Source organism: Rhinolophus hipposideros (assembly GCF_964194185.1).
Source record: "Rhinolophus hipposideros genome assembly, chromosome: 5".
NCBI lineage: Eukaryota > Metazoa > Chordata > Mammalia > Chiroptera > Rhinolophidae > Rhinolophus > Rhinolophus hipposideros.
The window spans coordinates 38,556,838-38,577,941 of NC_138051.1; the positions used below are offsets into that span (position 1 = coordinate 38,556,838).

Below are 21,104 nucleotides of genomic sequence, written 5' to 3' on the forward strand. Positions count from 1 at the left end.
CCAAGTTTATGGGGATAATGCCATGAAGAAAACAGCAGTGTACAAATGGATTAAACCTTTTTCTGAGGGGAGAGGAAGTGTCACTGATGAAGAGAAATGTCAGGGTGGCCGATAACAAGCAGAACTGATGAAAACGTAGCAAAAATCTGTCTAATTGTGTGTCAAAATCATTGGCTGACTGTGAGAAGCATAGCAGACCAAGTAAACATCGATAGAGAAACAGTTAGGAAAGTCTTAACTGAAACTCTTAGCATGAGAGATGTGTGTGCACAAATGATCCCAAAGAAGCTCACCAATGAACAAAAGCAAAGGAGAGTCGAAGTTTGCTTAGAACTTTTGGGCCATGTTATCACTGGTGACCAAACATGGGTGTACCAATACGACTCTGAAACATAGCGTCAAAGTGCACAGTGGAAGTCAGCCAATTCTCCGTGACCAAAAAAGTTCCGTCAGTCCAAATCAAGAGTCAAAACAATGTTGCTAACCTTTTTTGATATCAAAGGGATTCTTCATTATGAATTTGTACCAACTGGACAAACAGTTAACCAAGTGTACAATCTGGAAGTGCTGAAAAGGCTGCGTGAAATAGTTAGATGGCCTGAACTTTTCGCCAACAATTCATGGCTCTTGCATCACGACAATGCACCAGCGCACAGGGCACTGTCTGTGAGGGAGTTTTTAGTCAATAAACAAATAACTGTATTGGAACACCCTCCCTACTCACCTGATCTGGCCCCCAGTGACTTCTTTCTTTACCCGAAGATGGAGGAAATATTGAAAGAAAGACATTTTGATGACATTCAGGACATCAAGGACAGCTCTGATGGCCATTCCAGAAAGAGTTCCAAAACTGCTTTGAAGGGTGGACTAGGCACTGGCGTTGGGGTGTAGTGATATTCAGCAATGAGGTATGTAGAACTTTTTCTAGGATGAGTTTGAGAACTTAATTGTCAGACCTCATTCAGACAGCCACATACAGGGCATTCTGATACACATGCACTCACACATGAAACTCTTCCTCTCAGGGCCATCCCTTGGTGAAATTTCGAAGAGGATCATTTTTTTCTTCCACACTTTTGGACCCACCTGCTGTTTTAGAAACTCCAAACTTATTGCTCTCTTCCTAAATCTGCTTTTGGGGGAAAATCCGATCATTTGAAAGTACCCTATGACTGTAAGTCAAAGTGTAGTTTCTCCTAGGAATTTACCTTTCTTCTTCATTTTCAGGTGGGCGAGGAGTGGCATTGTTTTGGGCTGAGGAATTTCAGGCAAGGGTGTTTGGCAGGTGCAGCGCAGCAACAGTCCCCAGCACCCCTAGCATTGTACCTCCAAGTCCCACAGGCATAGATTCTCTGGCTTCGCTAAGAGGATGAGGAACACAGTCTGTGGCCTGCTTGTTCCTTCAGTGGACCTTCCTAACTCTCCCCTCTTTGACCAGTGGCTGGGAAAGAATAGGTTCTCGGTCACAAGGCTGGGGAGACTGCCATGACCTCATGGTTCACCTTGGTCCCACCCACCCCCCCAAGGGGGATGGAGGAGGAGATCCTAACTCTGAAAATGCTGAAGCAGCCGCTTTCTGAGACTGTTGGAAGATGCCATCAGGGTGGCCACCTACTATGGACAGATGGTTTTTATTTCCAGATTTGTCTTTCCCCTCTCTTGTTCATTGGCCTCCTCAGGCAGTCCTAGGTCATAAAAGGCAGAGAGTGGGCAGATACTTAATTCACCTGAGTAGGGAGATGCCAGGGCCCAACCTAGCTCCACCCATAATGAGGGACTGCTGCCAGCCCTTCCTCTCTCCTGCAGCCCCTTCTTATTCCCCAGGGATAGGTCATAGCTGACTCTGGTTCTGTTCCGAGGACAGGAACTCCTGGGACAGCTTACTCTTGCATTAGGTCAATACATTTCCTGTTGATTTCATTAGTTTCCTTCCAAGCAATGCGTTTATGAAAGGAAGGGAGATTTTTGCAGGCATGTATTTGCATAGGCAGCCAACCTCCTACACACACACACACACACACACACACACACGCACACATTTTCTCCCAATCCACCCACAAAGCGTCAGTCACATTTAGAGTTTGCACAATGCACACCCTCCCTCATACATCACCATGCACACCCTCTTACCCACCTACACCCTCTCCCGCAAAAATTATACCTGCTTGTATACCCTTAAAGCATGTCCTATACTGTGCCCAGAGAGAGAAAGAAAGGTGGGGCAGATAGGTAAGAAGAATGAGTTTTGAGTGCTCAGGAAGGCAAGTACCCTATGTAGGAGCTGGAAACTCAGAGGATCAAGACTCCATAGTCCCCCCATACCCTGCAAGTAGACATACTAAGAATTGCAAGGGATTCAGAAGCAGGGGTAGAGGAAGCAGGAACTCAGCGCTCCCAGCCCCACATGGAAAGTGTCCTGCTCTTGGGTGACAGTGATATGCCTCAGGTGTGCAGCTTAGGTAAGAAGTTTGTCATGTCTCTGAGTGGAGACTTGGAGTCTCCACTGAGTGGAGAGTCCAGTGGCATCCAAGACATGTCTGAGAAGCCCATTTTGGGTGGTAAAGGATGGTCCTTGGGCTGAGCTTCCTTATCAGAATTCAGGAAATGACAGGGAGGGAATGGGGAGTAAAGGAAGTGGAAGGCTGGGCTCTGGGTTCGGCATCCTCTAGGAGGGGTCTTTCCAGTGTCAGCCAGAGTGAATAGAAGGAGGCTTCCTTTCCCTGGAAACTTGAAGTTCCTTCCAGAGAAGAGAGTAGGGGAGAGAGACTCGAGAAGTGACAAAGTGTTCAAGTGTAGGGCTGCAGCAGCCACTTTGCCGCAGTAGCGGCCCTTGCAAATCTGGCTTCAGCCCCAGACTTGTCTGCCTGCCCTGATCCGACTCAGCCCAAGCTCAGAAACTGTGGAACAGAGCAAGTAGTTTTTCCTTTAGGAAAGGGTCCTGGAGCCAACCCACAGTGCCCAAGAAAGTTGGCAAGACCGCTGAGTTAAACTGGTGACTTGGCCCCTGCCATCCAACTCTGATGGCACTTCCGGAGTCTCTCCCTATGCTGCTGCCTCAGGGGCGCCCCCAGCTGGTTCTGAGGCTGCCGCCAGCACTGCTGTTTGTTGTTATCATTAGTATAATTAGTAAACAAGCACTGATCGGGCCAAGTGGAGGAAGAGGCAGGCCCCCACTGCTCAGAAGGAGAATCCCTGGAAAGATCCAATGAGGCTGCGGGAAACGGGGCTGAGTCGCTTGTCCGTGCACCCCACCTAGGACTTCTGGGAAGGGCCATCTGGAGTAGGCTCCAGGAGCCAGATAGAGGCAAGGGCCAGGGGAGAACACTTGGTAGGCTGGATTTGGAACCAGCTCTGCATCTGCCTGACAGGATGTCCGTGGGCACAGCCACCCCAGTGATTACTGGTTGTGGAGCAGGCCAAGCTCTGAGGCAATTATTCATTCATTTAACTGGCATCTGCCTATTTACATATGCAGTGCTGACTTGTGCAAGGTCCTCTACTAATAATAGTTAAATGTTTTGTTGGATATTGTTTTGATACAGCCAACTTTCATACCATATTCTGGGGAATGAGGGGGAATGGGTAGAAGCAGAGGAAGCAACTATGAAGAACGACAACCCCAAAATATAGGGGCCACTGGGCTTTGGCCTACGTAGCAGTAGGAATAGCAGATAAAACCTGATTATTACCAAGGAGAGCTTTGAAAAGTCAAGACTCAAAGCCCAAGGTCTTGGAGATAAAAGGGTGGGAAATGAAGCAAGAACATGGAGTATTTGGGGGAAAGGCTCCTGAAAGAGGCACGAAGGGGTGCTAGTAGATCCTGTTCTGGGAGCCCTAAGTCACAATTTCGGGGGGCCTGGTGGTTGGAAGTGTCTATGGGATTGAGATACTTTATCTCCTGAGAGGCGGGTGCTGGGTTTCGGGATCAGAGTCTGGATAAAAAGTTGGGATGTGGTAGAGGCTTCTAGAGATATTTTGGAAAGGAGGGGCGTGGCTGGGGTGCTCATCTAGGGGACAAGCGAGATCCTGGGGTTCGGCATTGGGTAGCTGGGGCAGGAGGTGTTGGCCAGGGCTGGGAAGATATGTGGGTGGGGATCCGCGCGGGGCTGGAGGCCAGGCTGGTCACCACCGGGTTGGCGCTTGGAGCAAGCCGCCCGGGGCTCCGCGGGGGGGCGGTACGAGCTCCGGCTGCGGGCGGGAGAGCTGGGGAGGAGGCGGCGGCTCCGAGAACATGAATCAGCGGCGACGGCGGCGACGGCTGTGGAAGGAGCGCGGTGGCCCAGGAGCGGCCCCACGGACCCGGCTCTGCTGACGGCAGCCGCCGCGACTCGCCGCGGGCGCGGGTCTCGGAGGCACGGGCCCCAGCACCGCCCCCCGGGCCAACCCCTGCCCCTCCCGCGGTCCTCCTCTCTCCTCCCTCCTCCTTCTTCCCTCCTCTCTCCTCCCTGGTCGCTCGTGGGCCCGGCCCGGCATGGTGCGGCGTCGCCGCCGATGGCGCTGAGGCGGAGCATGGAGCGGTCGGGGCTCCCGCCGCTGCCGTCGCCGCCGCCGCCGCTGCTGCTGCTGGTGGGTCTGGCCGCTCTGTTGCTCCGCGAGCCAGTGGCCGCAGGTAGGGGCTGGCCCGAGAGGCGGCGGAAAGCGGGGGCCGCGGAGGGGCGCGGCCGGGGTCGGAGCCGGGGGCCAGCAGCCGATCGAGTTCCCGGCCTGGGCGGGCCAGATATTTGGGTGGTGGGGCCGAAGCTGGGAGGCCGAGGCTCGGGGGCTGGGGGAGGGGGCGCAGCGCTGTGTCGGCTGCAGGATCTCGGAGCCCCCACCCCCAACTTTTTCGCGTCCGGGGCTCTTCTGGCGGGTTGGAAAGGAAAGGAGTGGGGCTGTGGGTTGAGTGGTCAGCGGGGGATGTTTGGGACTGGATTTTTCCCGCCTCGATGTTCCTAGTTGTTTGCTTTCCCTTCCCAGTCCAGGGAACACCGTTCTGCCCGCCCCACACACCAGGGTCCCTCTCTGAAACCACAGGGGCTGGGGCTGAGCACTCAAGAGGCACCATTTAAGTACAGGGGCTGTGAGCGTGCCCGGTCACAGAAAACATCTGGGTATGCTCTGGTTCCTGTGCCCACTCTGAGCCTACTGAAGCCAGGAATGTTGGAGAGGAAGGGCTGGGGCAAGGTTGCTAGTCTTTGTGGGGGTTAGTCTTGGGTTCCCACATAGCCACTGAGCCGTTTGCCAGTCATAGGAGTGCTGCTTGCAGCACCCTGGATCCCAAGTTCACACCACACACCCCTGGGAGTGCTGGGTGAGTACGGGGTGTGAGGCTAGCCCTCCCTCCTTGTCCTGTGACTGCTCCTGAGACAGTGAAGGAGTAAAGAAGAAACAGGCCAGGACAGCAGGAACCGAGGTGGCACCTTCTCTTGAGAGAGCGCTCCTTGCCATATCAACCCCTCAGGGAAGTGTGACAACTATTTACTAACTGGAAGGTGTGTGTCTCAGGATCAGAGAGCCCAGGGTTTGCCTAGAGTCACACAGCAAAGGGCAGGAAGAAGCAGGACTGATTTCAGCTGTGTGGATAGCTCACCTCTCCTTAACTGCTTAAAAACATGCCAAGAGACCAGAGGTGTGGGTGTGTGTAGAGGGTAGTATTCAGAGGGTGGTTCCTATTGGTGTGACAGTAACTCAGGGGTCTTGGGCCCCATTCAGGGCCTCTACCCTCCCTTCTACCTCCCATTTTCCTAGCACCCGCCCTGCACACATTCAGGTATTAATAGAGCAGGCGCCTGCCAGTAAGGGTGCCATGTGTTTGATCTGACGTGGTGTTGCAGCCATATGTTCTCCACTTCAGGGGAGCACCCCCTCTTCCTTTCCTCAGCCTCCTTTCCTGTGCCTGGGTGGGGTACCGGGGTGTGCCAGCAGTAGTGCCGGTCTGGGCTGACACCTTGGGTAGAGAGCTAGCTGGTTGCCTGTTGCACTGGCCGGGTACAGCAGTCATTCCCAGGGCAGTACCTGCCCTAGGTATATGACAACGCCCCATTGTTTTAGCCTGGCTTGCCTTCTTTTTGGTTGTTGAGCCTGAACTTGACATTGCCCAGCAGGGAGGTATGAGGAAGAGGTCACTTCCTTCGAGTTGTGGGGAGCTTGGCAGTGGCAGAAATGATGCCTGGAGAGCTTGTCATGCCCCTTCCCATAGCCCAGGGCTAAGCCACCTTCCCTTCCACACTGTCCTATCTCTGCTTCCTTGCTCAGTAGCTGAGAATGAGCTCTCTGACACAGAAGCTAAATTCTAGAAGAGTAAGGGGGGATATTTCCAGAGACAGGGGACCTCTCAAACTGACTGACACATTCTCCTTCCCACCTCTCAGGCCTAAAGTTCATGGGAGCCCCCGTGAAGCTGACAGTGTCTCAGGGGCAGCCAGTGAAGCTCAACTGCAGTCTGGAGGGAATGGAGGAGCCTGAGATACAGTGGGTGAAGGACGGGGCTGTGGTCCAGAGTGTGGACCAGGTGTACATCTCAGTCAGCGAGCAGCACTGGATCGGCTTCCTCAGGTATAAGACTGTGGGGGAAGGTGTGGGATGCCAGCCTGGGGACACTGGGAGCTGGGGACAATGCTGATGCCCGGAGGGCTGTGGTTTCTTTATTCCTTCCAGAACCTTCCAGAAGTGGGGGCAGGCTGAACCCATTGAGTCTGCCCAGCAGAGCTGCCTCCTTGACTCTGGGAGGTGAGCCTAGTCTCTTGTTTCCACAGCCTGAAGTCAGTGGAGCGCTCTGATGCAGGCCGATACTGGTGCCAGGTGGAGGATGGGGGCGAAACCGAGACCTCCCAGCCGGTGTGGCTCATAGTAGAAGGTGAGGAGGCATGTGGGCATGTTGGCTGTCTGCTGCTGATCACACCTCTGGAGCAGAAAGCTCAGTGGAAGAAAGCTGCCTCACTGCCCTCTGGAGCCTGATTGCACCAAGCTCCAGGCCCACCCCAGGCATTGGAAGACCATACCCACTGGAGTCTGGATATTTGAGAACCAAGGGGGCAACTAGGACCCACAACCTATGGGATGCAGACAGTTTCAGTTGTCTGAGTAACAAGCCTCAAGCACCCATCTGGGACTGGATGGACCCTGTTATGCCAAGTGGCCAGGCCAGGAGGGGGAGAGAGAGGGGAGGGAGGAAGGATCTGCAGCTGTGGGAGCTCCAAGCTGTTCAGCCCAGGAAAACAAAGTGACTAAGAAAGTAACAAAGGGCTCTAAACTGGATCTGGGGCCAGCCAGCAGAACTCTGCTAAAGCTCCCTCCCACTTCTCCTTTTTGCCCTTCCCCCAGCTCCCCACCTGCCTCCACCCTTGCTCCCAGAAGGGCTATCAGAGCAGGTCTGAGAAGGGAGAATCTGCTATGCTCAAGGGGACAGCATAAAGAACATTCCTAAGGGGGCCGAAAAAGAGCTCTTTCGTCAAGCTAGGTGACTGTTCTGCAGCTGACCCAATCATAAGGGCCTGTGGGACCTTCTGCAGAGAGGGCTTCCAATGGTAGCTAACTTGCGGCTTGGGCACTTGGAAGCTGAGAGGTGGCAAGGCTTACTCCCCACCCCCTTTTCTCCCTAGGTGTGCCATTTTTCACTGTGGAGCCGAAAGACCTGGCAGTGCCACCCAATGCCTCTTTCCAACTGTTTTGTGAGGCCGTGGGTCCCCCTGAACCTGTTACCATTATCTGGTGGAGAGGAAGCATGAAGGTTGGGGGACCTGCTCCCTCTCCTTCTGTTTTAAATGTAACAGGTGAGCAGCCTCGGAGGGGGCTTTGAGCAGGGGTGGTGAGGCTGACAGGAGTTCAGATCTGCCTAAATCACTGTTTGCTGTTGTGAGTGTCCAGAGCGAACTGTGCTTGGGAACGTGAGCTGCACCATTGCTAAGCTCATTAATCAGGTGTGCTAGGCCAGCTGGGGGGGCTGATTAGCAGGGACCCTGCTGTGTGTGCTTAAGGAGGATGCTGGGGCCTCTTGCCCTGATTCATGGTAGTGTAGGCTGTGTACAGCTGGCCCTGGGACATGACATGGGACTAGGGGCACCCATCCCCCCCACTCCTCCCCAGGGATGGAACCAGGAAGCAGCCCACGCAGAGCTAGGAGAAGTGTCTGGCAGACTTGCCTAGAAGACGGCAGTCTCAGGCTGCAGAGTCCAGGGAAAGGGCAGGGGGAGGGAAAGCAGGGAAGGGAGGCAAGTACAAAGCTACAGAGCCTCCTTTCCTAATAGCCCTTCTATTATTTTCCCAAACAACTGTGTCTGCGCATACTTCTGCACAGTTAGGCCCGAAGCAGCCATGCCTGTACACCCACCTGGACCCCAAGATCCTCGGGCACACACCTCACAAGCTTGTGAGGCTGGCTTATATGTGAAACAAAGTTAGTGTTTCAGTGGAGGCTTGAACTGGCCGAAAAAGGTTGTTGTCTGAGCTTGGTCTCATGTACCGAAAGGTGGAGGGGATGGGCTCTGATCTGCCAAGTCCCCTAGCAATATGAATCTTGAGAAGAAGTGGATGGCAGGACCTTTTGGAAATGAGGGCAGATCCTGTTGTGGAGGCACTGGGTTGGAGCAGATTAGAAAGGAGGTTGGGTTCAGTTCTCGCCACATGTATGTGGTTGGGCCCCTCAGGCAGCCAGCCTGATAATGAGCACTCACTGAATTCCTATGCCACACACACTGTGCTAGGCACCGTGGGGGATGGAGCGAATACAAAAGAAACAGAAACCGTCTGTCCAGCCCCCAAGGAATTAGTATAATTGGGGAGACAAGACACATGCATAAGGTGAGAATTATTGCAAGGCAAAGAATCTGCAAATACAACAGTGGTATGGCACAGAGCAAATAGAGAAGGGCTCTGGAATGTGTAATAAAGGAGTGACCAGAAAAGGGAGGCAGCTCTGTGCTGTCTGCAGGAGAAGGGATTGAGGTGGGAGGGATGGTGTAACATTTCTCAAGTGCTTACTGTGTACCATGCACTTTACATCATTTGGTTCTCACAATGCACCCATTTGGGAGATGAGAAGACAGAGCCCCAACCCTGGGATTTACATCCAGGCACATTAGACTCCAAAGTCCCTGTTCGTTCTGCCATACCCCACTATCTAGCTCCTTGCTTTGGCTGGAGGGACTTCTAGGATATTCACATCCAGAGCGTAAGTATCCACCTTCCCCAATCCCAGACTGAGTGGGAGTTGCTGCTTGGGGGCTGACTGCAGTTTTCTGGTCCCAGGGGTAACCCAGAGCACTGTGTTCTCCTGTGAAGCTCACAACCCGAAAGGCCTGGCTTCTTCTCGCCCAGCCACTGTCCGTCTTCAAGGTAGGAGGGCTGGAGGGGAGGGAGAGGAGATGAGGCAGGGGCATTCTCGGCAAGCTGTCCAGCAGTGGGTAAAGGCAGAACCATTTGGTGTTTTATCTCCCCTCAGTCCTGCTGGGATCTGAGGGATGAGGGGTTAATTGGCATAGTTCCATTCCTAGTGGGAGCACCTGAGACCCTGCAGTGGCTGAGATGAGAATAGAAACCTGACGTCACAGCAGATTTCCCATCACGAAGCAGAGCCCTTGGGAAGGAGGGAGAGAGGGAGCCAGCAGGAGATGGTCAAGGCTCATGCCCAACCTTGCCTCTGCCAGCCCCTGTGGAGGGAACAGGGGAGGGAAAAACCACCTGGTAGGATGATAAAGGAGACCTAAAGGGCTGGTGTGTAGAGGGAGAGAAGGAAGGAGGAGGAGAGAGCCAGCGTGTGGAGGGATGAGCTGTGGCTGCAGAGACTGCCTCTTGTTTGTATCTCCCAAGGCCAAGGTATGTCCTCGCACATACCCACTGTTTTATCCTTTTCCTTGGTCAGACAGGGCCCCTGATTCAGGGAGAGGCAACCTCTCTCCACAGCCTAGGCACTCCCAGGTACGAGCAGCTGTCTCCTACTGGTTAATTGGCTTGTGTATTAACTGTGGTCCTGGGAGTGCTAAATAGACAGCTTTAGTTTGGGGCTTGAGAGCAAACCCTAGGGAGGGACTCAAGGCTTGCCTGTCATGCCTTCTGCTCCCTCCTGTCCTGTCGTTCCTGGGCACTGAGCTCCAGGGCACTGACTCTAAGTCCCCATCCACAGCACTGCCTGCAGCTCCTTTCAACATCACAGTGACGAAGCTCTCCAGCAACAACGCCAGCGTGGCCTGGACGCCAGGAGCTGATGGCCGAGCCATGCTCCAGTCCTGTACGGTCCAGGTAAGCTGAGAGGGTGGGACAGGCTCTCCTGGCCTGTGGCACTTTGTGGACAGTGGTGTCACGTTTGTCTAGACTTGCCCCTGGAGCTTGGTCTCCAGCTCTATTCAGGTGTTGTTCCCTTATTAGGAACAGCCCAGACCACTTCCCCTTATCATAGGGTGCTCTGGCAACCAAGTGACTACAGATTGGCTTCAACACGTGCATTCTTCAGGCTGGAAAGCAGATCCGTAAAGCAGATATGTCATGTCTGGAAGAGTTTTTCTTATGTTGTCGAAAACCCAAACCTTTGGTTTATCTGATACCTGCACTCACATGCCTCGCCCCCCGACTCATGCCAAAGAGAATAAGGAGACTAGATTCTAAGCCCTAGAGAGTGGAAAACCTTGGTAAGGTGATACTGAAAACAAGAGGTGATGCAGGGTTATTTATTTTCATACGTTTACTCAAAAGGTATTGAACGAGCACCTTCTAGAAACTGTTCTAGGCAGATCCCCAGGCAGGAGAGGCCCCTCCTGCTCTGGGCTCCTCCATTTAGATGAGCCCGCTCTGGGCCTCCTTTGACTGCATCCCTTGCCCCTGGGCAAGGAACCTGCAAGTCCCAGGGGGGGACATGCCTGTCCCGATCATGAGGATAAGCCCCACCCCCACCCCAGCCACCACACCGTACCACTGAAAACAAGCTCTTGTCTCACGGCAAGTCTGCTTCCAGGCCTGTGTGGGCCTGTCCCCGGGCCATCCTCTCTGTCCAAAGGGCAGCCATCTGTGAGGGAAGGTATGCAGGCCGCATTTCCACACCTGTGCCCATCATGTCCCACAGGGTACAGATGCTTGTGCCACCACATTGTGACTTGGGAGTTCAAGCATTTGGAGGAGTATAAATGCAAACCTGACCTGCCAGGTTGTTTTGAAGTTCCGTTTGTCAGTATATTAAGATAGGAAATATTTTATTTAATAATTTGTTATCTGATTTATAACTTTTAAATATTTAGCTCTATGGTACATGAATCTCCATTTGTACTCTTGCCCCGGGCTCCCCAAAGATAAGTTAAAGGCCAGGTTTATGGTATCTCTGGGCTCCAGTTACTCTGCCCTTGGGAAACACCAAGACTGTGCTGCCTGGATGCAAACAGTTGCAGTAATCGTTAACTACTCTCCCTGAGTTATGTACCAAGCACAAAGGGGCATGACTTTTCTGGAGTAGGTGAAACAGTCTTTCACAGAGAAAGTGGTATTTGTGTTGAGTCTTAAAGGATGAGTTGGACTTTGCTAGGAAGAGCAGATCATTCTAAACAAAAGTAACAGCATTTACCAAAGCAGGGAGGTATGGAACCTGGTGTGTTATTGGAACGGGGGCCGGTGGAAGGGTGTGGGTTACAAGTGTTTGCTGATAGACTTAGAAGGGAGGCGTTAGCTGAAGGCCCCCCAACTCCATACTCATATCTATCTATCCCATCTGCCGTTTCCCTCTACATCATTAGTTTTCTGCTTTTCTGTAGGTGACACAGGCCCCAGGAGGCTGGGAGGTCCTGGCTGTTGTGGTCCCTGTGCCACCTTTTACCTGCCTTCTCCGGGACCTGGCACCTGCCACCAACTACAGCCTCAGGGTGCGCTGTGCTAATGCCTTGGGGCCTTCTCCATATGCTGACTGGGTGCCTTTTCGGACAAAGGGCCTAGGTAAGGGGCTTACAGAGCAGAGTGGCTGGGGAGGGCTGGAGCGGGGAAGGGGCCATGGTGGCTCTAATTCTGAATGGAGTTGACTGGGAGAGGTCGCTCCCTGAGTGAGCTTCATGCATCACTTGACAAACACCGAGTGCCTGCAGCATACTTATGAGCTACTAAATCTGTCCCTCTCCCATGCAGCTCTAGTTCTAGTGGCTGGAGTAGACAAGCAAAGTAGAAAAGATCAGATAATTAGTAACGAGAGTGCCCAAGGTGGTCCAGGAATACCCCATAAAGAGATCCGAGGTCTGACTGATAAGGAAGGAGCCATGTTTGGTGGAAAACCACTGCAGGAAGTGGGCACAGTGAGTGCAAAGACCCCATGGTGGGAACTTGCTTGGCATTCTCTAGCAATTGCAAGGAGGCTGGCAGGACTGTCACTAGGGCGCAATGAGGGATGTGGCGACTGAGGCCGTCACCAAGGGGATGAAGAGCAACACTGTTTCTGGAGGGCTGCCATTGCTCAGCCTTAGGGCGGGGAGGCGAGCTCTTCCCCCACCTGTTGCTCTCTGAGCTGTTCAGTTCTTGGGAGCTGTTTCCAAAGGCCTGCCTGGGATAGTGATGGTGGGCAGGGCAGGACTCTTAGCAACCTTCTCTCTGTGGGTACAGCCCCAGCCAGTGCTCCCCAGAACCTCCGTGCCATCCGCACAGACTCAGGCCTCATCCTGGAGTGGGAAGAAGTGATCCCTGATGGCTCTTTGGAAGGCCCCCTGGGACCCTATAAACTGTCCTGGGTTCAAGACAATGGAACGCAGGTAAGGGGGAACAAAAACCTCTGCTGTCTAGGTGTGCCAGAGTCACCCCTGAGGGCTTCGGAATGGCTGTCCTTGGGGGGGCCTAGGGACCTTGGTGGCTGGGCCTCCCACCACCCAGCAAGCCCACTGCTCCCACCTTTCCCTTCAGGCTGCACTCCTTACTGAATTATGTCTCCAGTTAGTATTGCATCCAGTGGCCATGTTGGATGTAAAGTAGGAGACACATTTCTGCACAAACTGGAGGAGGGCGTAGATAAGGCTTTCTGATCCCCGGCCCAGTTCCCTCCATCCCCCACCTCCCCTGCTGGGACTGAGCCTCGTTTGTGTTCAGGAGAGGCCTCTGCAGCCTGGAGCAGGAATGTGATAACTCCTATCCGGTTGTGCTCCTGCAGCCTCTGAACCCAGTGTCTCTAGGCTCCTACTTCCTAGCTACACCTTTTTTTCCGCCTCCAGGCCCAGCTGGAGGCCTTTTGCTCAGACTCAGTGTGGGATGGGGGCTTTTCCTGGCTGCAGGGTGAGCTGATAGTGGAGGGGACCTGGGCCAACTTGACAGTCTGGGATCCCCAGAAAGACCTGACTGTGCGTGTGTGCATCTCCAATGCAGCTGGCTGTGGGCCCTGGAGTCCGCCACTGGTGGTCTCGTCTCATGACCACGCAGGTGAGGCCTGTAGAGGGAGAGGCTAGGGGACTGGGGCTTTCAGGAGCACCCTGGACTCGGGGGGAGGCTGGCAGCACCCGACTTTCCTAGGCTGAGGACTTATAATGAAGCCGTTGAGGCTAGGGTTGATATTTAAACAGCATCTCATTCTCCTCCCCCTGCCTCAGAACTAGAATAGAAATCTCTGGTTATGCTGTAGGTCCCACTAGCCAGGGCCTGTCACTGACAGGGTAGAAACTGTTGGGTCTTCTTCTGGACCCTCTTTCTACTTGGAACCTTAATTGACTGAAGGGAATCTCTTGACCAGGTCAGATGGCTGTCATCAGGAAGTTCTAAAGGGACTCCTTGGTGTCAGCCGACCTTAGGCCCCTATTTCCCCCAGGCCAGCAGGGCCCGCCCCACAGCCGCACGTCCTGGGTGCCCGTGGTCCTGGGTGTGCTGACAGCCCTGGTGACGGCTGCTGCCTTGGCCCTCATCCTGCTGCGAAAGAGGCGGAAGGAGACACGGTTTGGGTAAGGGGTAGGAACATGGAGGGAGAGGTGGGCCGTGACTGAAGACCTTGGAGCTGACCCCTAGTCCTGGATTTCCCTTTAGGCAAGCCTTTGACAGTGTCATGGCCCAAGGGGAGCCAGCCGTTCACTTCCGGGCAGCCCGGTCCTTCAATCGGGAAAGGCCCGAGCGCATCGAGGCCACGCGTGAGTGGTGGGAAATCACAGGAGAGAAAAATGGGCTATCTTACCCCTTGTCCTCATTCCTTTTACTAATTCATCAATTTGACCAATGTGTCTGGACCTTGATGGGTCCAAAGCACACAGTATGGAAGACACACAGACCTACTCTTGTGGAGGTCACTGTCCTAGCTGTGGGAGAGCTGAACTAAGCTCATCTCTGCTCTGCGGGTGGAGTCGGGGGCAGGAGGCAGGATGTGATTTGGATCAGGAAGCAGAGAGGTTCCTCTCTCTTCTTACCACTCCCTTCCCAACAGTGGACAGCTTGGGCATCAGCGATGAGCTGAAGGACAAACTGGAGGATGTGCTCATCCCAGAGCAGCAGTTCACCCTGGGCCGGATGCTGGGGAAAGGTACGTGGGGCTGTGCGGGCATTGGCACGAGTGGATATTGCTGTGTCTCAGTGGATTTGGGTCAGCTCCTATAAACAGGATATGCTTATAGACTCCTGAGTTTGGGACGCTTAGGGGAATGGTAGCTGGGGACAGGGCGTGCTGAGGAGTTAATCCCAGCATACTTTGCTTTGGCTATGGATGAGGGGGCCTCCTCCAATGGCTCCAGAGTCTAATGATTTTGTGTCCCTATGGAGGGTCACCTGGGAGGGAAGGCGGTGAGGGACAGGAGGGCAAGGGAACTCACCATCATTTGGATTCGTTCCTAGGAGAGTTTGGTTCAGTGCGGGAGGCCCAGCTGAAGCAGGAGGATGGCTCCTTTGTGAAAGTAGCTGTAAAGATGCTAAAAGGTAAGTGGAGAATAGGAGATGTGGAGCGAGGGTATCACTGGGGAGGGTGAAAGGGCTGATTGATCCTGAAGCAGGTTCTGCTGGGCCCCGAGACTCTTCAAGGAGATTTAGCACTCACTGGGATGCCACGTGACTAATCTAAAGGCATGAACCCACACACGTTCGTGCCCCAGTCTTTGCTCTCCCCTGAGCAGTGACTGTCTTCTGGTCTCACTCAGGGTGATGAAAACTGTGGTTGGTTGAACTGCAGGCCTGTCCAAACCCAAAGGAAAGCATTAGCAAATGGAGAAATTGCTGGATAGCACCACACCTGTGGCGGGGTGTCTCCTGCTCATGGCCAGACTGTTTCCTGGCCGTCCCCCCAGCCCCCCTGCTGGGAAGCCCAGGACATCTGAAGGACAAGGCCTAGGCGTCTTGGGTCAGAACTGGGGGCACATCATACTCATTTTCTCCCTCCCATCCCATTCTCCCAGCTGACATCATTGCCTCAAGCGACATCGAAGAGTTCCTCAGGGAAGCGGCTTGCATGAAGGAGTTTGACCACCCACATGTGGCCAAGCTTGTTGGTGAGCCCCTTCTTGGGGGAGGCAGAATAAAATAGGGCTAAAATGGTGCTCCTCCGAGGTAGGAGGGCAGCCTGTGGGAGAGAAGTTTGGACTTACCTGGTGAGTAAGTGGATAGCAAAACAGCCAGGAGGGTCCTGGCTGAAATCTGATCAGACTCCAGGTAGGGAGTCCTGTTTGCAGGCCTGTACCAAAGGTTGGCACATGAAGACTGCTCGTGTGAAGGGAGGAGGGGACAGAGAAGATGCCCCAGAGAGCTGGGGGCAGTCAGAGTTCCTGGGTGGAACTTGAGGGGCAAAAGGTAGTAGAGCCGGGGCTAGAGGTAGGACCCAGCAGGTGGGGACTCATGCAGACACCTGAGCCGTCTTTTGACCCTCATATACCCGCTCCTGACTCTGCCTTGTTCTCAGGGGTGAGCCTCCGGAGCAGGGCCAAAGGCCGTCTCCCCATCCCCATGGTCATCCTGCCCTTCATGAAGCACGGGGACCTGCACGCCTTCCTGCTTGCCTCCCGGATTGGGGAGAACCCCTTTGTGAGTGCCTGGGGTGGGAGTGGCCATGAGTTGGAGAGGGACAAAGACCCGTTGTGTGGGTGGGGAGGGCCAATTGAGCTGGTTGGGAGAAGGCGGCCTCTGAGTTTGATGCTTTATGCTAACAGGCTTCCTTTTTCCTCACAAGGCCCTGCAGGGAATTTTAGGCTGGGCAAGGGCCTTTTCTAGGTGGAGAGACCTGTGGAGCCCCAGATTGGGGGAGTCTTGATTCCTCGGTACTCTGAAAGATTTGCCACATCTTCCTTGCCTTGGGAAGTCCCTCTTTCCCCTTCCTTTTGGTGATGCTGAGGACAGTCTTTAGGCTTTCTGGCCGGGGAACCCATTTATCCTGTCCTAGCTGGGTGGACAGATCCAGCCTGAACTTTCCGTGTCTGCCCGCCAGAACCTGCCCTTGCAGACCCTGATCCGGTTCATGGTGGACATTGCTTGTGGCATGGAGTACCTGAGCTCCCGGAACTTCATCCACCGAGACCTGGCCGCTCGGAATTGCATGTATGTGACTTCTGGGGGGTATGGGGGTGGGAGGGAGTGGCTAGTGCCAGGCGGAGCTGGCTAATGGTCAGCTCTAGCCTGGGCAGTATCTGCTGTGTGAGGGGACAGCTCAGGAGCAAAGATGCCTGGCTTTAGTAAGGCTGCCAGCCTCATCCTCCCAATCCCCCTCACAGGCTGGCAGAAGACATGACGGTGTGTGTGGCCGACTTTGGACTCTCCCGGAAGATCTATAGCGGGGACTACTATCGCCAGGGCTGTGCTTCCAAATTGCCTGTCAAGTGGCTGGCCCTGGAGAGCCTGGCTGACAACCTGTATACTGTGCAAAGTGACGTGGTGAGCGTGGTGACGCCAGTGGTGTGGACTGGTGCGTGGGGGTACCTTTAGGCTCCTCAAGGGCCCAGCCAGGCCTGCACTCGTGGGCCTTGGTTACTTTGTGGGGGCCTCGAGCCTCAGAGCTCTGCCTGGCTCAGGGAGCCCCATGACACCTCTCCTCTAACCTTGATTCTGTCCCAGTGGGCCTTCGGGGTGACCATCTGGGAGATCATGACTCGCGGGCAGACACCGTACGCTGGCATCGAGAACGCTGAGATTTACAACTACCTCATCGGCGGGAACCGCCTGAAACAGCCTCCGGGCTGTATGGAGGACTTGTAAGTGCCCCAGGCAGGGGATTTCTGGGAGGAAACAGGAATCTGGGGGTTCAGCTGGTGGCCACCACCACAGCTGCTGCACCAGTGGCAGCTCAGAACCTCAATTAGGCTTTTTATAAAAATATAAATACCCTTGTCATTTGTTAGGGGGAAGATTGACCTTCACCCAAACTTCCTCTTCATCTGCACTTCCCTGTTTTCTTTCTCTTCCTCTTTCCCATCCAATATTTTCTTGCTCCAGGCTTTTCCTATCACTCTGTTTTCTCCAGTTTCCGCGGAGAACCAAGGAACCCCAAGGGCAGAAGTTACAGGGATGAGCACCAGTGCAGGTTTCCATGTCACCTTCTCCCCACCCCCACTCCCGCTCAGTCCCCAGCGAGTCTAAGAAAACCTGCTGGGCTGAGCGCCCTGAGAGGGCTGCACAGAGGCAAGGAAAAAACTGCTGCTCCATCACATTCCTTGCTTGACAAGGAGGGGCGCTGGGGGCTGGAGGTTGTGTTCCTTTCTTGTCTTGGCCTCCCCTTGAGGGAGTGGAGAGACCTAAGATAACAAACTGAGATCCTGGGGAGAAGGGAACTGCCTTCTTTCCTTTCTGGAAGCCTGGAGCCGTCGGGAGTGGGGCGAGTGGTGATACGCCCACTGCACAGGGCAGTGTTATGAACCCCTTGTGACTAGAAGACAGTATCACTGACATTAGCTGGGTACTTTATGGGCGTTCTTTCTGGTAATCCTCCTCTAACCCTGTGAGGAAATGACTTGTTATGCCCATTTTGTAGATGAGGAACTCAGATTAAAGAGGTTAAGGAACATGACCAATGTCACACAGCTATTAAGTGGATAGGTTAGGGTTTGAACCTAGTTCCCTGTCATTTTAGAATACATGCCTCTTAATCGTGACACCAGCTGTTATTTGTCTGTTCTAGTGTTGTTCCCCCCACCCAGTGCAAGCCGGAGACTCCCTGGGCCCCGAGAGGACCTTTTTACTACTGTGTTTCTCTGAAAATAAGACCAGGTCTTATATTAATTTTTGCTCCAAAAGACGCATTAGGGCTTATGTTCAGGGGATGTCATCCTGAAAAATCACACTAGGGCTTATTTTCCGGTTAGGCCTTATTTTCGGGGGAAACATGGTAGTACCAGCAGGAGGGAGTCCACAGTGATCCAGGGAAGAAATCTGCTCCCTATTTCTTGCTGTGGGGTTGGACCTCCAGAGGTCCAAGAATACGGACAAAGAGAAGAAGGCTCGGCCTGAACGGTGGGGTCCTCTTTCTGTATAGGGCAGTGGGTTTGAGGTGCTCGAAGCCTGGGCTGTGGGTAAGAGGGAAGGCTGAGTGCATGAACCAGGCCTTACCCCTCCTATTCATTCAGCAGAGCTCAGGGCATGGCAGGGGCAGGAAGCTCCGGTCTCCTTTTGGCTGCAGCCTGCCTCGGCCTCTGGGGCTGCAGAGACTTTGCTGGGCAGTGGAGACCAGTCCCTGGTTTAGTCTCCTGGGTGGGAACTAGTGTTGTTGATAGAGGGTGGGCGGACGCTGGTCTCCCATTAGGCAGCTTGGTGGACGGGCGCCAGTTGGCTCCTCTCACAGCCTTGACAATGTATCCCAGCCTGGCCGTGGACCCGTGGCCCGGGACAATTCCCACGGCCTATTTGGTGTCTGGCATGATTGCCCTCCGTCACTGGGGGGCCCCTGTCAAGAAGGGCTGGTGTGGGGGGCAGTGTGTAGAGCTTTCATTGTGTGCACAGGCAAGCGAGTCAGGCTCTCTCGGACTAGATCTGGTGTCAGCCTGAGACATTGCCTGGGAATGGGATACCATCTCAGGGAACCTGTAATACTCCTGAAATTGCATATCAAAAGTGTTCCAGCCAGGGGAAGAAGGCTGGAAGCGTTTCTCAGATTCTCAAAGGTGTCCATGAACAAAGAGGATTTAAGACTGCCTGAGGGGGTGAGGATTTAGGACAAAGGGTGATGGCTGAAATCCACTTTCCAGGCTGTGTTCTGGAAGACACAAACCCTCCTAGTACCCCCTCCCAAGAGGGACTCTGGAGTCACCCCATCTGGCTTTGAATAGCAGCTCCATCACTTTCTACCTGTGTGACCTTAGTTAAGGTTCTCAACCTCTCCGTGCCTCAGTTTCCACACTGGTACAATAGGGATTCCTTATTGTGAGAACTGAATAGTAAACATAAAATACTTAGAAGAGTGCATGATACATGTTAAGCCCTATACATGAGTGTGTTAAATAAAATTTCAAAAATCCTGGTTCCATATGATTAAGGGACCTCCGTGTTTGAGGGAAGGACCATCCTTCTCCTTTCTTTTGGTTCCTCACCACCTCCCCTCACTGTTCTGTCTGTCCCAGGTACGAGCTCATGTACCAGTGCTGGAGTGCCGACCCCAAGCAGCGCCCGAGCTTCACATGCCTGCGAATGGAGCTGGAGAACATTCTGGGCCACCTGTCTGTACTGTCCGCGAGCCAGGACCCCTTGTATATCAACCTCGAGAGAGCTGAGGAGCCTGTCGAGGGAGCTAGCCTGGAGCTGCCTGGTGGGGCGCAGGCCACTGGTGGGGCTGAGGATGGCAGGGGCATAGGGGCCGTCGGGGGCGTCCCCAGTGACTACCGGTACATCCTCAACCCTGGAGGGCTGGATGAGCGGCCCTGGCAGGGGGAACAGCAGCCAGAAAGCCCCCTCAACGAGGCCCAGAGGCTAATATTGCTGCAGCAAGGGCTACTGCCTCATAGTAGCTGTTAGGCCGCAGGCACAGGGCATCCGGGCCCTGCGCCTGGCTGACCTAGCCCTGTGTGACCCCAGCCCAGGCAGCGAGGCGTGGAGGCTCCTGTGGTAGTCTTCCCAAGCTGTGCTGGAAGCCTGGACTGACCAAATCGCCCAATCCCGGTTCTTCCTGCAGCCACTCTGTGGCCAGCCTGGCATCAGTTCAGGCCTTGGCTGGGTGGAGGTGGGCCAAGCCTGGTTGTCTAAACCCAGGCAGCTGGCAGGAGGGGGTGGTTATGTTTCCATGGTTACCATGGGTGTGGAGAGGAGTTGGGGGAGAGTACATTCAGCCCTGTGGGCCCCTACTCTCCCAGCTGAGCTGCTCCTGCTGCTTCAGTGCATGCATTGAGGGGTCTCTGGCCCGGGGGCCCAGCTATGCCCATGCTTGGGCTTCTATGTCCAAGTTTGCCCCTCCTCACAAAGAGATGCCCTTGTATTGTTCCTGTTAGGTGAGAGTTGATAAGGGGCTAGTACAGTCAGGACCTAAGCCCTGTGGGAGGAGGCAGTGGGACTCTCAGGTCTGAACCATCGTCACCTTCCTGATTACCCATCCTGCCTAGGCCCGGAGCAAAGCGAGGCGTGTGACCAGGTCACAGTGAGGCATGCGGGATTACCACAGGCTGCCACCTGCCCAGCTTCTAAAGGCAATGCCTGAGCCTGGCAAGATGAAGGGGTGCTGTAGGGCTTGCCCAGGAATGAGCAAGGCCAGAGAGGAGTCCAGGAGCACCTCTTTACGCCCTCTTACAGTGAGCATGCTACCAAATCCCACAATATTTTAAGACTAACAAAGGCAGCTGTGTCTGAGCCTAATCCTTCCATTCAGTGTCCCTTAGTCCCCACTTCCCCTCTAACTGGAGACCGTCTTCTGTCCCAGGCCTCCGGAGACAGAAAGAAAACAGGCCTGATGGCTGGTGTGGGTGAGGGGGAGTTACTGGAGCCTGGACCTCAGTCCTGGCTGGGGGAGTGCATGGGGTGGGTCCTTGCTGTTAGGGACATTTCTAAACCATTAGATGCTGTTTAAAAACAAATAAAATTGAAGACTGAAGACCCAAGGCTTTGTCACTTAAATGTTTACTTTGTTCCCAGATCACAAAAATGAAGCATCTCTGCCTAGAGAAAAGTCTGGAAAGACATACGCCAAAATGTTAACAGCTGTTATCTTTACATGATGTGATTAAGGAGAACTTTTTTCCTTTGTGCTTTCCAAGTTTTCTGCATTGAGCACAAAATACTTTTGTAATTAGAGAAGACCCCAAAGAATC

At 54.0% G+C, this 21,104-nt stretch overlaps 1 protein-coding gene across 2 annotated transcripts; it reads left to right on the forward strand.

The window, feature by feature from the left end:
- Positions 1-4,147: 4,147 nt before the first annotated feature.
- On the forward strand, positions 4,148-20,894 carry TYRO3 (TYRO3 protein tyrosine kinase). Of its 2 annotated transcripts, none has more exons than XM_081049662.1 (19): positions 4,148-4,609; positions 6,351-6,534; positions 6,735-6,835; positions 7,581-7,751; positions 9,226-9,312; positions 10,100-10,215; positions 11,712-11,889; positions 12,544-12,689; positions 13,203-13,347; positions 13,730-13,859; positions 13,942-14,042; positions 14,333-14,428; positions 14,737-14,817; positions 15,291-15,383; positions 15,791-15,912; positions 16,313-16,422; positions 16,596-16,755; positions 16,936-17,072; positions 19,431-20,894. In XM_081049662.1, exons 1-19 carry the CDS (start codon positions 4,492-4,494, stop codon positions 19,819-19,821), a joined length of 2,667 nt encoding a protein of 888 aa, XP_080905788.1. In that variant the 5' UTR covers positions 4,148-4,491; the 3' UTR covers positions 19,822-20,894. The 2 variants fall into 2 exon arrangements, with proteins under 2 accessions (XP_080905788.1, XP_080905787.1); XM_081049661.1 differs by lacking the exon at positions 4,148-4,609 and adding an exon at positions 4,966-5,090.
- Positions 20,895-21,104: the final 210 nt, after the last annotated feature.